A 16,437-nucleotide genomic window follows, 5' to 3' on the forward strand; every position below is an offset into this window, starting at 1 on the left:
TCTTCTCTACACTTAGTTTGAACTGTTACCCATAGAAGCAGCTCAAACATAAAGCTACAAAGAGGCTAATTGAAATCAGAATGCTGGGTCATTTCTCATTCAAACAAAACAGATGGCCCTCCTCGCCACACTTCTGTCGGACCTGGGGGGAGGGATGATTAAATGCATGTTTAACTCCCACACATGCTTACTGCTCCTTAAAGGAATGACACACAGCTATTGAAATGCCGGGGTGGAGGAGGTGGGCTTTTTTTAAACAGCAGAGCTTGTTTCCCTTTATTATAAAGGTTTAAGAAAAAGGCACCTTAATGGGGATATTCAGTATTTACAGTTTCAACTCAGATTCGGAATATCTATTTTAATTTTCACTTATTTTAATTCATGTTTTCCTTTGGAATAGGTAATCCATGCACATGGTAAACAATTCAAAATGTACAAAAGGATATAGAGAAAAGCAAGTCTCCCTTCATCCTTCAGTCACTTGAGTTCTCGCCCCTGCTGACACCCCTGTTAATGGTTTCCACCTTAATATTTAACTTACTTATTGAAACCTGTGTTTGGATACCTATTTAACTGGCAATGTTAATAGTATTTGATTTCAAAATGGGTGTGAGGGTTTTATGAAAGCAACTTTGGAGGTTGTGTTTTTAGTGTACAGTGTGTTCAGCTTATTAGCACAAAGCAATACTTAAAAGTGACACCTCATTGATATTTAATATGTAAAGTGGTATAAACCACCTCTTAGGACCTATATGGGGAAAGAAATTTAAAGGAGAAACTCTTGCTCCAAAGCTCAACTATGCGCAGTCAGTACATGATGACAAAAACTACGCAAAGCATTGTCAGACCCCAGCTAATGGTGCGTCACATGTACAGAAATGTGGCCCCGATTACTGATCTTTGAAAAATAAAACAACTTGATGCCTGACTAAAATGTGCACTTGGCAGTTTGGATCCTAGAACCTCCCAGTTTGCCTCAGGAGCCCAAGACATAGTCTCCCAGCTTCCTCGCCACTCCCCACCACCACCCACCAGTCTTACCAAACCTTAACTTCCCAAGAAGTCATGCTATCCTTTATGTCTACATCAAGTGTGAATTTTTTTTTTCCATCTGTAAGGGTGGTTACATTTTTTAGCTATATGAGTAACCATGGAGTGAGCTTTGTATGGGGGAGAGGGGATTAAAAATGTGTGTTAACAGATTGAGGGGGGACACGACCTCAGCACCCTTGACCTTCCTGCACTGGGGTCACTTAACTTCATGTCTCTGGAGGACCAATTTCCTGGGCAGAGACATAACTCTACCCCTACCCCTAACTCTAACCCTAACCCTAACACTAACACTATCCTGGGCAGAGCCATAACCCTAAAACTAACCCTAACATTAACCTGGGCAGAGCCATAACCATAACCTTAACCCTAACCCTAACCCTAACCATGACCCTACCACTATACTGGGCAGAGCCACAACCCTAACCCTAACCCTACCCCTAACCCTAACCCTACCACTATACTGGGCAGAGCCATAATCCTAACCCTAACCCCTAACTCTAACCCTACACCTAAGCCTAACCCTAACACTAACCCTAACCCTAACACTATCCTGGGCAGAGCCATAACCCTAACCCTAACCCTAACACTATCCTGGACAGAGCCATAACCCTAACCCTAACACTATCCTGGGCAGAGCCATAACCCTAACCCTAACACTATCCTGGGCAGAGCCATAACCCTAACCCTAATCCTAACACTATCCTGGGCAGAGCCATAACCCTAACCCTAACCCTAACACTATCCTGGGCAGAGCCATAACCCTAACCCTAACACTATCCTGGGCAGAGCCATAACCCTAACACTAACCCTAACCCTAACCCTAACCCTAACACTATCCTGGGCAGAGCCATTACCCTAACCCTAACACTATCCTGGGCAGAGCCATTACCCTAACCCTAACACTATCCTGGGCAGAGCCATAACCCTAACACTATCCTGGGCAGAGCCATAACCCTAACACTAACCCTAACCCTAACCCTAACACTATCCTGGGCAGAGCCATTACCCTAACCCTAAGCCTAACCCTATCCCTAACCATAACACTATACTGGGCAGAGCCATACCCCTAACCCTAACCCAAACCCTAACCCTAACCCTAACTCTAACTCTAAAACTATCCTGGGCCGAGCCATAACCCTAAATCTAATCCTAACCCTAACCATAACCCTAACCTTTACACTATCCTAGGCAGAGCCATAGCTATAACCCTCACCCTTACCCTAACCCTAACCCTAACGCTAACCCATCCCTTACCCTAACCCTAATCCTAACCCTAACACTATCGGGGCAGAGCCATAACCCTAACCCTAACCCTAACCCTAACCCTAACCCTAACCCTAACCCTAACAGTATCCTAGGTAGAGCCATAACCCTAAGACTAACACATCCCTAACCCTAACAGTAACACTATCCTGGGCAGAGCCATAAAGTTCTTACATGTGAACGATTTTATTTAACTCATAAATTAATGAAAGAACCCGTAAGATGTTCAAACCAGGTCAAATGAGATTTAGACTTAGCGTTATATTCTCTACCAGACTAAAATTCTTTTGCATTGCTATGAACAGGACTCATTGATGTTGCTAGAGACAGAAAATGTTTGTATGACTGTCCATTTTCTACAATTCACTTCTTTCTTTACTTCTATGTAAACTAGTCCAATCAAACACAATCAAAGGTGCACGCACCCTTACAGGATCTTATACTCCAGACATACAACTTTGCAGGCCAGGGATGAATGGGAAGGACCCTGTCACTAACCCATAACTGTACCTGAACTCACACCCCTGTGGGTCTGGTCCGGTCTGTCTTTCCTGGGCTGAGCTGAAGGCATCTTATTAGCTGGCCTCCTCCCAAGGCCATGTGGGCCGCACTTGATCCGCATCTACATCCCTCGGACCCTTTATTATTTGGTGCCTTTACCAATAGCTCAGCACTTTGCCACTTGGTCTTATTTAATCTACTGTGGCCAAAACTCTGAACATAGTCCCAGCTTCACCACCCACAGCTGTCCCTTAAGGTCTGCATCTACTTTCTCGATTCCAAGTTGGGAAGCCAAAAATCTCCTCCTTTAGTACAGTCCTTCCTCAACCCTCCTTATTTTAGCAATCATTCTATGGAATAGGCAGATTACAGCTCACAATGAGGCAGAAAAAGGAGTTAGCAAAATAAACATTTTTAACAATATTTCAAACATTTATTCAATTTGAGTCCTGATTATATGTTATGCTTTATGGTAAGAGCTAAGGTAGATTTTTTTTTAAAGGCCAGCCTTCACAATCTAATGGGAATAATAGCCAGGAAAGCAGATAATTACCAAACTAATGATCTGTGGAGTGTCATTACTATACATGGCTTTCTGATGTCCCCATCTTTTTCTTTTTTAATCCTCACTCAAGGATATGTTTTGCTATTGATTTGAGAGAGAGAGAGAGAGAGAGAGAGAGACATCAATTGGTTGTCTCCTTTACGTGTCCCAACCAAGGATTGAACCCACAACCTAGGTATGTGTCCTGACCAGAAATTGAATGCACAGCCTTTTGGTGTACCGGACGACACTCCAATCTACCCGGCCAGGGTTGATGTCCCCATCTGTTAAAGGCTTCATACTTTGCCTGGATTCCCCATAGCTCTTGAAGAGCATATCCTTTAAGTTACCCCAAGTATCTCTTGTGCACAGAAGATGACTTACTGGGACAAGCCATTGCCACATAGGCAGGTTTTCCAAATCTCAGGTTGGGTATTTTTTCCCATAGATGTATTAGTTAATATGCTTTTGGCTCTTCCCTTCTTCAGCCAGTGTAGAAGTGCCAGTGGTCAAAGTAAAGTTCAATCTCTTTGTGACTTCTGACCGGAGCAAGAACCATAAAAAGCATTTCAATGCACCTTCCCGCATTCACAGGAAGAGTATGTCTTCTCCTTTTTCCAAAGAGTTGAGACAGAGTAGTGTTCGACCCATGCCCATTCGAAAGGGTGATGATGTTCAGGTTGTGCAAGGACATTACAGAGGGCATCAAACTGGCAATGTTAATCCAGGTTTACAGGAAGACATAGGTCATCTCCATTGAACAAGTACAACAGGCGAAAGCTAATGGTGCAACTGTTTATGTGGGCATTCGCCCTAGCAAGGTGGTTATCACTAGACTAGAGGGAGACAAAGACCGCAAAAAGTTCCTTGGATATAAAGCCAAATCTCACCAAGTAGGAAAGGAAATAGGTAAATACAAGGAAGTAACAATTGAGAAGAAGCAAGAATAAAGTAATCTTATATACAACTTTCATTAAAAACTTGAAAAAATAAATATGCTTTTGGAAAAATCTGGGTTTGGTTAGGAAAGAGAAAGGGATAAAGAGTCCTGAGTAGATGTCATGGATTAATTGTGTGCTCCCCACAAAAGGTACATTGAAGTCCTAACCCCCAGCACCTCTAGGATGTGACCTTATTTGAAAACTAGAGGCCTGGTGCATGAAACTTGTGCACGGGGGTTGGGGGTGTCCCGCAGCCCAGCCTGCACCCTCTCCAATCTGGGACCCCTCGAGGGATGTCTGACTGCCCGTTTAGTCAGACATCCCTCTCATAATCTGGGAATGCTGCCTCCCAAATGCTCGCTTGCCTGCCTGCCTGACTGCCCCTAACTGCTTCTGCCTGACAGCCTGATCACCCCCTAACCACTCCCCTGCAGCCTGATCGACGCCTAACTGCTCCCCTGCTGGCCCGATTGCCCCTAACTGCCCTCCCCTGCCAGCCTGGTCACCCCAACTGCCCTGCCCTGATGACCCAATCACCCCTAACTTCCCTCCCTTGCCAGTCTGATTGCTCACAACTGCCCTCCCCTGCCAGCCATCTTGTGTCCACATGGGGCGGCCATCTTGTGTGTTGGAGTGATGGTCAGTCTGCATACTACCTCTTTATTATATAGGATAGCATTGTTACAGATGTAATGAGTTAAGATGAGTGTAGAGTGGCCCCTAATTCAATGGCTGGTGTCTTATAAGAAGAGATGAACAGCATATGAAGATGGAGACCGGCATGTGATGAATAAAGCAGAGATTTGAGTGGTGCAGCTGTAAGCCAAGAATGCCAAGGATGGGCAGAAAACCATGAGAAGCTAGGGAGAGGCAAGGAAGGACCTCCCCTACAGGTTTCATAGGGAGCAGGGCCCCTGGACCCTTGATTTTAGACATCTAGCCTCCAAAACTATGAGAGAACAAATTTCTATTGTTTTAAGCCACCTGACTTGTGGTAGTTTGTTATGGCAGCCCCAGGAACCGCACAGCAGGCAACCAATAATGGCCCATATTCAGTAAATAGTGGATACAGAATTGAAATAAAAATATCCACCTGAGGGAGCTCTGGAGCCTTCACTTCCTCAGCCCTAATAGCCTCTAAACTAGATGATGGACAAATAATAGCTGTTTTAAGGAGGTGACTCTCTTAACCACCTTTCAAAGTGACTTCGATTATGTTTGGTTTCCGTTCTACTAAAATGTGGATTCAGACCACGAATGCCCTTATTGTACTGAATGCCTTTGACCTGAGGTGGGTTTTGGCTGAAAGTGCAGGATTCTGAGGGAGACAGGTGCTGACTGTCCTAGTCAGGGCTGGGCGCTGGGCAGTGCGATGGCAGCTGTAATGAGGGGAACTCACCCACGCTACATGCAACTTTGACAATGGGGTATTCCCAGGGGACAGGAATAATTTTCTTTTTCCTTTATTATTATTATTATTATTTTTTGGTAATTGTTCAAGGGATAAGAAGCAGCAAAATCTGCTATTCTCTGGAAATTGCTCTCTGGGTTGACAACATAGACAATTTCTCAATCTGTTCACTACTTTGTGCCAAGCCTCTGAGGTATTTGATTTTCTTAGCCACCAACTCCTTTTTGAAAATCTGGTGGTGCTCAGTGTGGTTCCCAGACCAGCAGTGCCAGCATCACCTGAGAACATATTTAAAATGCAGATCCTTAATCCCCACCCCCGCTCTGCCCCCACAGACCTACTGGGTCAGAAACTCCTCGGTGGGCCCAGCTACCTGCCTTCTAACAAGCCAGCTAAGGTGATTCTGATGCCCACTGATGTTTGAGAAGCAACGTTTGAATGTATTGCCATCTGTGGCCATGCACTGTCTTACAGCACTTACTTGCCTTTCCAGCCGCTGCTTCTCTGTGTCCCATCCTGGCTCATTCCTCCTCTTTCCCTGCTCTACGTGTGTGTGTATGTATGCATTCAGCAGACATCCAGAAAGGGTAGCCTATAGTCAGTTTGGTAGATGGATCTAGATGGGTCTGCAGCTCTGATGAGATGTTGGATAAGCTCCTTCAGTTGTAGGAGCAGAGACCATTTCAGATTTCTTCAGGTAACAGCAGTTGTTGTAAAGAAACAATGAGGGCAAGCATCTCTTACTGCAATTGGGAAGAAACAGTATAAACGAGTATGTGGCAGAGAAGGTGGTCTGTGTGTGGGGCGGGGGGCGGAGAAAGGAGAGGAGAGGAGAGCGGGGAGGGGAGGGGAGGGGAAGGGAGAGAACAAGAGCAAGGAGGAGGAGGAGGAGGAGGAAGAGGAGGAGGAGAGCAGAGGAGAGTGAAAGAAATAATGAGAATGAGAGAAGAGAGGTAATGAGAAGTAAGAAGGAAAGGAAGTCATCTCAACATCCAGGCTCCATGGAGTCTTGGAACATCCTTCACAACAAGCAGTAACCCCAGCCACTCCAGCAGCCCAACCTTGGTGTCCTTCGCTACGGGCTCTAGGAGCTCCTCTCACCTGTGACAGAGCTTTGCTGCATCTCTGCTTCTATCACTATTTCTGCTTCTCCTCAATGCCACTGCTTGCCCCTGGGTCTGATGGCCTTGAGGGATCTGCATGTTGGCTTCCCTTGGCGTTTTATTTCAGTAATGGCTGCCAATATCAAGTTCCTCTTTGTCTCACATTGAAAAGAGCCCACAGAGGTCCGATTGTGTCTCCACTGGACTGTGTCAGTACGGAGCTCCCCCTATGGGTGGAGCCTTGCCATGGCCAGTCACTGGTTGGTCAGCTCTGTGGTAAACACCTGCAGAATTAGGACTCTTGGATTCCTGAGCCAAAAACCCAACTCAAGCTACAATGGATGGCCCTGTTTGCTCTAGAGCAGTGGTTCTCAACCTTCTTAATGCCGTGACCCTTTAATACAGTTCCTCATGTTGTGACCCCCAAAGGGATCGCGACCCACAGGTTGAGAACCGCTGCTCTGAGGGGCCAAAACATCATTAGGATTCTCTCTCCCTTTCTCTTTCTACATCTCTCATCTCTGCTTTTCTCTGTTACCTGTATCCTCAGGCTATCTCTGTCCCCAAAGCTGCCTATCAGGTTTATAGTGTGCTTAATGCTTGTGACATAAGATGAGACCCTTTGTCACCAGTCATATTGATCCCCCCAAAATGGACTCTTATTGTCGGATTGGCTCACAGGCCTTGCCTAGATCAATCATGTGGCAGAGAAGGTGGTCGTATGACTGACAGCTCCACCAACTCCCAGAAGGGCATTTCCCCTGGGAAAATTGCTGGGCAGACCAAATACCCACATGTCCACCACACCTGCCATATGTTACCACAATCCTCACAACCCTGAGAGCTGGTACAGGAGAGGACACTAAGGCTCAGAGAGTTTAAATCACTTGGAAACGCCCCACAGTCTGCAATAGCCACGTCAGGATTAGCAACCGGATCTGTCTGTGTGAGAGCCGGAGCGCTCTCCACGCTGCCACACGCGCGGCGCCACCACACTGCCATTTGATTATACTGCTGCATCTTCAAACCCGCCATCGTGCAAAGGAAGCTCATCATTTTTCCTAAAATCCTGTCTAAGGTCCGAAGTCTCTGAAAGTTATTGCCATTTCTTGGGTTTCCCTGGTGGGAAAGCTTGCATCCTCTTCCGTTGATTCGGCATTTTCTTTCATCCTCATGGTCAAGCCTTTGTCAATCTCTTCCCTCTTCTTCCTGTTCCTTTTGTACCTACCATCTGCTCACCTGTTGAACACCTGACACCTGGACTACTATACTATCTGTTCCGCCTTAGTCCACCCTGTACTCATCCACACATTAAACTCCCTAAAGTACAGGATTCCTTTTTTAAAATGTTAAATTTATAGGGTAACATTGGTTAATAACATTATATAAATTTCAGGTGTACAACTTAAAATACAACATCTGTATATTCCATTGTGTGCTCACCACCCAAAGTCCAGTCTCCTTTTGTCACCATATATTTGACCCCCTTTACTCTCTTCATCCTCCCCTCACCTTTTCCCTCTGATAGCCATTCTGTTGTCTCTATCTATGAGTTTGTTGGTTACATTTTTTTTTAATACAGGATTTCTTTTTCTTTTTTTAGTCATGATCCTTTCTGCTTAAATGTGTGTATCAATTTGTATTACCACAATAATGCAGCATAGCAAAGCACTCCAAAATTCAGGGGCTTAAAACATGGCAATTTATTATTGGCCAATGTGTGTGGACCTGCTTGGGTTCAGCTGATCTGGGCTGGCTAGGGCAGTTTTGTTTCTCACTGCAGGTCTGCAGGGCAGCTCTGCCCCACAGGTCTCTCCCCCTCCTCACTGATGTGGGCTTTGCTTGTCTCATGGTGATGACCGAAACACACGAGGCCTCTTAAGGCCTAGAGCTGGAACTGACACATAGTCATTGGCCAAGCTCCAAATCTAGGGACAAGGAAATGTATTCTATCACACTTAGCCTATGGAAGGGTGAGACGAAAGAGAAAGGGAAAGAACTGGAGTCATCAACATAATCTACCACAAATCATCAAGTCTAGTCTTCACTGCCTGGATTTCAAAGTCTTCCATGATCTGGTCTCACTCCATTCATCCAACCCAAGCCCCTACTTTGGGCTATTCATCTGGGATGTAGTTCATGAACCTTGGGAACCTTATAGAAACTGGACAAGACTGGGTCATTTTAGACAGTTCTCTACAGTCTAACTGCAGACCACACTCAGACTGTCTCCTGCTTTCCCACCACACAAAAGAAGAGAAAACATGTTTATGGCCCTGCTTGTTATTGGTAGTTTTTACAAAATAAACAAATGTTAAACAAAATTTCCTCTAGGAAATACACTAACCCAGAGACCTCCTTATGATTTTTTTAAAACAGTTTCTTGGGGGCGGGGGGCGGGTGGGGAGGGGGGAATCTGAAGGAATTATTTTCTCAGTAAACAATGGCAACAGTTTATTTTTGTTGGATGGACTTGAATCCTCTCCCACTCTCTTTTTGTGGATTGAGAGGTTGACTACAGAAATAAGAAGAGATCGTTCTTTTATTCTTTCTGTGTGTGTGGCTGGAAAATAAAAGCTCTGCATTTTTTTCTGTATTCAGTGCACTTCAAAGTTATAAAAATTTAGATAAAGTACATCAGGTTGTTCTAGATTTCAGTCTATTTATAACTTCCTCATATTTCACATTTGTTTGACCTCAGGTTAAAGGAATGCTTTTGAAAAATATAATGATTTGATCCTAGCAGTGGATGTAGCAAAAATACTTGGGTCAATAAGTTAAATTAAAAGGCTTCAAAAAAGAAGAAGAAAAAGAAGCAGCAAAAACTAGATTTTGCAAACTTTCAGCTTAGGACTGCATGACAATGGCAGAATTTTCCAGCTGTATTTTTATAAAAAGTTTGTGTGAAAAAGACATTTCAAAGTTTACCAGAGTGAAAATGTCTGAATTAGAAGTAACTAATTTCCTAATACTCTGAACTTATTTTCACAGCTTACATCGGAAACCTCCTTGGATTTGTCTTTACTATTTTTACATATGTATTTTGTTTCTTTTCCTGTCCACCCAAGTCTGAATATATCCATGTGTATTGTAGTTTTATAATACAGTATTATGTAAAATAAATGTTTCAATGATTTACTTGAAAAGAAAAAGCAAGTGGCAAAACTGTATGTATATGTGATACTATTTTTATTGATATATATATATATATATATATATATATATATATATATACACACACACACACACACACACACACACACACACACCACACACACTAGAGGCCCGGTGCATGAAATTTGTGCACTGGGGGGTGGCTCCCTCAGCCCAGCCTGCCCCCTCTCATAGACTGGGAGCCCTCAGGGGATGTCCTACTGACAGCTTAGGCCTGCTCCCTGTGGGGAGCAGGCCTAAGTCGCAGCCTGGCCTCCCTCTGCGGGAGGTGACTGGCTGATGAGGGGAAGGCGCCAGCCCCATCACCCCGCTGCTGCTACCACTGTTGCAGCTGCCAAGGTGTTTTCATCAACATGGACTCCAGTCCCTTCACCACAAAAAAATGACAACTTTCTTTAGGCATTTTCAAGATGTGTCTTTCATAGGATATGGCATTTCTTTCTTTCTTTTTTTTTTTAATCCTCACCTGAGGATATGTTTCCATTGATTTTTAGAGAGCTTGGAAGAGAGAGGGAAATACAGAGAGAAACATCAATGTGAGAGGGACACTGTGATTGGTTGCCTCCTGCATGAGCCCTGACCTGGGCCCCAGCCAAGGAGGAGCCTGCAACCTAGGTACATGCCTTTGATCAGAATCAAACCCAGACCCTGCAGTCCACAGGCTGAGGCTCTATCCATTGAGCCAAACCAGCTAGGGCAGGATATGACATTTCTTAGTTCCTCCAACAGCGGACCTTAGTTTTTTCCTCCAGGAGTGTGGTGGAAAAACCCTAAATCACCTTCTTGGATTCTTATTACCCAAGTTACCAAGAACACTGTGAATGGCAGCGTACAGGGAGCTTAGCCAATGAGCCGTCAGAAAAGATGTTTCCTCTGCAGCAGAGGCCTCCCTGCGTTGTGTCCGCTGGGGTGGGGGTGTGCTCCAAACCCTGTGGCAGCCTCCGAGAGCACGCCCCCAGCCCTGCATTGTGTCCACTGGGCTGGGGGCATGCTGCCTGCCTAGACGCCCTCCCTCCCTCCTCAGCTGGGGCGCGGGACACTATGGGCACCGCCATCTTTGTGGTGGAGTGATGATTAATTTGCATATTACCCTTTTATTGGATTAGATGACTGTGTGATAAATACATATATATATATATATGTATATATATATATATATATATATATATATATAGAGAGAGAGAGAGAGAGAGAGAGAGAGAGAGAGAGAGAGAGAAATACATACATATGCCAGAAAAATAGATACCTATACCCCAGAAAAAAAGCATAAGAAGATACCTATAAGGAAGATATCAGAATATTAACAATTACCTTTGAGTGTTAACTCTCCCCCATGCTTCTATTGATTTTTCATATACTTCAATTTGTCTGTAATGAACACATATTGTTACCTATATAATACTAAATGGGATTTTAAAAAAGAGGTAGAGAGATTTAACAGTTTGGCCTTTGTATATGAGGAATTCTAAAACTCCTCTAATTTTCAGGAAACTAACAACAAAACCTTCAGTAGGGGCCTTTTTAAACACTCAAAATTAAATGGCTAGTTGCATTGTTTCACTAGGCAGAAAATTTGAAAGAAGAGAATTAGAGTTGGGAAGGGATGAGTTTGGACTCCAGAGATTGCCTTCTTCCCCTGGCTGGTCCCAAGTGATCCCTCCAGTAGCACCCAGTGCAGAGGTGCTCAGAGTTCCCTCTGAGTCTGGGCTTGTGTATCAGAATTCCATCTGCAACTTACAGAGGGAAGTGGTCATAAGACCCAGGGTGAGGCAGATCTTGCTAAGGAAGATACTAGCTTACACTTAGAAATTTTTTCTTGTGCAGTGATACTGAAAAAAATAATCATATTCATTACAATATTATGGGTAAGATTCAATACTAACAATATGCATAGTTTTGGAATTTGGCAGATTGCATTTTGATTCTTATAAATAAAAAGGAATGATAGGTCTAATGTAAATTAATCTTTGTGCTTCCAAATGTAGTCTACTAAAATTTAGATATCTGAGAACATTTTACCAGAGAAATTATGATAGTTTATGAACAAGGCAATCCCACAACTGGTTTAAGAACTTACTGTGTATTAGCTACTAAACCTGTGGCTGGGAATACAAAGATGAATGAAAAAATGGAGTTAGCATTCAGGGAGTTAGGCTTAGCACAGCAACAAGTTCAAGATGTGCTCTGCCCTTTTATTTCAACAATTCTTAGAGCAACAAATAAAAAGGAGGAAAAGTAACTAGAGCATCTCAGCCACATAAACCATTATGAGGTCCTTTTGTAGATGGACCATTTTGGCACCCTGGATCAAGGCTGTGACGCCATTATGGGCAGGGGTGCAAAGGTTTAACAAACAAGGATTAAGTAACCGCTCAGAGCAATCAGATCACATAGTCCCAAAGGCCTAGTTTATCAGGATGGATCCACGTTTGGCTCCTGTTGCTAAAGAAAAAATGAAAAGCGATGCACATGTTACGTACAAGCAAACCTGAGGGCATGCCATCTATTATCAGTCATAAACAGATTTGATTCTTTTGTAAATGAGATTGTCAGGGCCAGGGGATTTGTCAGTGCCTGGCTAATCCTCAAATCATGTCTGTCCTACCGTGGTAATAGGAAATTGTCAGCAACAAGGCTGGTTAACAATTTTCTTCTCTGGTGCATTAGAGATCATTCCACAAAACCCAGAGGGTCTTAACCAACCAGCCTCATTATATGGTTCAACATCACATATCTTATCAAGTCTCATGTCCATAGCGGCTGTGAAGACTGTCAACTGTGCAAGTCACTGGGACTTTAGGAGATTTTAATCCAATATGGGATATGGCACAGGTACAGAACTCAGCAGCCACAAAGATGCCAACATGCATATGGCATCCCACTCCCCACACATAAAGATGGTGCAGGGGTGTCATGGGTCAGACTGAGTTCAGGACCCACAGCTTTATGAAGGTGAAATGTGGTTTCTCTTTTCTTCGCCTTACTGTTCATATGATCTTTCTTTCTTTCTTTCTTTCTTTTTTGTTCTTTCTGTTTTTTTTCTTGTTCCTATAATTTAAATTTAGTTTTGAATAAGTAATACATATACGTAGTTCAAAAAATTTTAAATTGCAAAAGGGATACAGTAAACATTTTTCCCATCCCTTTCTCCACTTGCTGGGTTCCTACCTCCCCAGCAGGTAACCCCTGTCATCAGCAGTATTATTTTATCCTTTCAGAGTTTTTAAATAATTGAGTACTGGGATATATAAAACACATTTTTATTTTACTCTTTTTTACACAAATATAGAATATAATACAACTTTTTGTGCCTTGCTTTTTCCCTGCCAAAGTGTCTTCTATTATATATAACAGATAGCTTCTACAGAGTGTCCCCCCAAAACGTATACACTTTGACAGCTGACAGCTCAATTTTGAAAATGAAATATATTTTAATAAACTGCCTTTATAATTATTCAAAGTGTATGTATATATTCTGGGGAGGCACCTATATATTTGTCCATGGAAATTGTCTTTATTCTTCTGACAGTTGTATACTTTTCTGTTGTTTCATGTTTTATACGTTAAAAATTGCTCCTCGTTGATGGACATTTAGATTTTTTTCCAATGTTTTGCAATAACAAACACTGATGCAGTGCATAACCTTGCACATTAATTCTTTCACGTGTCATTACTATTGGCTTTTCATGGGCTACCTGGTAGTGGCCAGGACAGGGCCTCCCACCTGCCTCTGTAAGTTAATAACCAAAATTCCTAATAGGTTATTACAGTGGGCAAACGTCCTCTTTCATTTTCCCAATACGTGAGTCGCCAAGGGATCATCTCTGAAGCCCGGCTATGCCTCCTGTGCCTCCTCCACACTCACCCTTATCCTTCTATGTCACCTTACTTTCCTGCTATCACAACCAACATCCTGGGGCTGCTTGCCTTTTTTTTTTTAATATCATCATTTGAAACTGCAGTTGGATTGCTATAATGTATTCCTTCTGAGATACCTCAAATATTTATTAGCATTTGCTCTGTCTCCAGCATCATTTTAGGCATTGATAATATAGTAGCAAACAAAGTACGTTTAGTTCTCACCCTCATGGGGCTTACATTCAAATGGAAAGTAACATATTGTCAATGAATAAAATGACCGTAATGGCAAGCAATAAACAAATCAATGCTTAATATAATGTCAGGTCTGGTCAGTGCTCTGTGTCTCTATTTAATTGGTTCAGAGGTGAAGAGTCCTTTTCGAATGAAATAAAGAGAAAGGGATCCCATTCTCTCTTGAAAAATTACGGAAGCTGCTCTCTTTAGAGCAGCTTCATACTGAAGGAGGCTCTGACCACAGCAAAAGCTTGTCAGTTCTCGCTGACACTGACAGAGACGTCTATGGTCATTTGAACCAGGCAGTGTCTCTTTGGACTGACCAATGGCTTTAAAGGAACTCTTAAGAAGTGGTTTGTACGTGGAGGTGCCCTTGGGAAAGTTTCTTCTCGCCACTACAATAAATTACTACAACCTTCGTGGCTTAAAACCACACAGCTTTATTATCTTAGAGTTCTGGAGGCCAGAAATTTGAAATCGCTTTCCTGAGGATAAAATCAAGGTGTCTGCAGGGCTGCGTTCATTCTGGAGGTTGGAGAGGAAAAGCTGTTTCTTCTCCTTTTCCAGCTTCTAGAGGCTGCCCGTATTCCTTGGCTCTTGGCCCCTCCTCACTCTAGCCTCCATTCCATCACTCTTGCCTCCATTCGAATTCTTCTGACTCTCACCCTCCTGTTTCCCTCACCTAAGAACCCCGTGTCTGCATTGGGCCCACCCCAACAATCCAGGATAATCTCCTATCTCAGGATTTAATCAGACCTGCAAGTACCATAGTCACAAATTCCAGGATTAGCATGTGGACATCTTGGGGACTGCTACATAAGTGGTTCAGAAGCAGCAGCCAGGGAGCAAGGTAATTATTAACACACAAGTGGATTAAAATAACAGGGGACATTATGTAAAGAATAATCTTGGCAAAGAACCCTTCAAGTTTCAACACTTTTGAATTTAACAAATATGTTTTGAGCATCTTTGCTGTGCTAGGTGCTCTTACAGGTGTTTGGGATACATCAGTGAGCAAAACAGGCAAAAATCCCTGCTCTCATGGGGCTTCTATTCAACAAAGACGTCACAAATAACAGCATTATCTAGTAATTTAGAAGGGGGTACCTGATATGGGCCTGGCTGTGGTGGCTCAGTGGTTGAGCATCTACCTATGAAACAGGAGGTCACTGATCGATTCCCAGTCAGGGCACATTCCCCAGGTTACAGACTTGGTCCCCAGTCGGGGGCGTGCAGGAGGCAACCAATCAATGATTCTCTCTCATCATTGATGTTTCTATCTCTCCCTCTCCCTTTCTCTCTCTGAAATCAACAAAAGTATATTTTTTTTAAAAAGAGAAGCATGTGCATTCTGTATTCTGATCATTAAAAACAACATCCACTTTTATAAAAAAAAAAATAGGAAGAGTGGATCAGGGGAAGGGTCTGAAGAGCAGCAAGGGGGTGTGAGGGAACCCTCCACCTGCTGACACTAGGGGGAGCTGAAGCGCAGTTTTTGCGGTAAAGGTTAAAGAAAAATTTCTATCTAATAAAAGAGTGATATGCAAATTAACCGTCACTCTGTCACAAAGATGTCAATGCCCATAGCCACAAGATGGCAGCACCCAGTCCCCTCAGCCCCACCAGAGTCCCCCAGTCCTGGGGGCATGGCCTCTGAGAACAGGCAGCATGAGCAGCCTGGCTGAATGCTTGCTTCGTCGCCGTGGCAATGAGGCAAGCGTCCCAACACAGCTGTGGAGGGCCTCTGGGCAGCGCACATAGCAGGAACAGCCAGGGCAGGATGCTTGCGTTGTTGCCACGGCGATGAGGCAAGCATCCTGCCCCAGCTGCGGAAGCCTCTGGGCCATGGAGAGCCTCTGGGCAGTGGGTGCAGAGCAGCCAGGCCCTGCAGAGAGCAGAGAACCATGGGGAGTGGGCCTAAGCCGTCAGGGCTCCCAGATTGGAGAGGGTGCAGGTCAGGCTGAGGGATCCCCCCCCCCCCGCATAAATTTCGTGCACCAGGCCTCTAGTCCTATATAATAAAAGCCTAATATGCAAATTGTTTGACCGGGAGTTTGACCACTCGCTATGACGTTTGCTGACTACCAGGGGGTGGCACGGAACATGGGGGGCGTCGGCAATGCAGCGCTGGCAGCGGGCAGCAGTGGAGGCACTGCCAGCCCCAGTGGGCCCCAATGAGAGTGGGACTGCAGAGGGATGGTGGAGCAGGTGAGTGGGCGGCGCCAGGCCACGGCAGAGTGCCAGGCAGGGCTGCAGGGCTGCGAGGCTGGGGGGGGGGGGTGAGCTGGGACCCGATCCCCGCAGGCCACCCCGAAGGACCCCATCTGTGCACAAATTCATGCACCGGGCCTC

At 44.2% G+C, this 16,437-nt stretch overlaps 1 protein-coding gene across 1 annotated transcript; it reads left to right on the forward strand.

Moving 5' to 3' along the window:
• Positions 1-799: 799 nt before the first annotated feature.
• On the forward strand, positions 800-4,828 carry LOC132226772 (large ribosomal subunit protein uL24-like). The gene is given in 3 exon segments (XM_059681214.1): positions 800-859; positions 3,819-4,082; positions 4,084-4,828. Coding segments are annotated over 3 exon segments (552 nt in total). The 3' UTR covers positions 4,312-4,828.
• The last annotated feature ends 11,609 nt before the right edge of the window (positions 4,829-16,437 follow it).

Source organism: Myotis daubentonii, chromosome 2, assembly GCF_963259705.1.
Source record: "Myotis daubentonii chromosome 2, mMyoDau2.1, whole genome shotgun sequence".
Lineage (NCBI taxonomy): Eukaryota > Metazoa > Chordata > Mammalia > Chiroptera > Vespertilionidae > Myotis > Myotis daubentonii.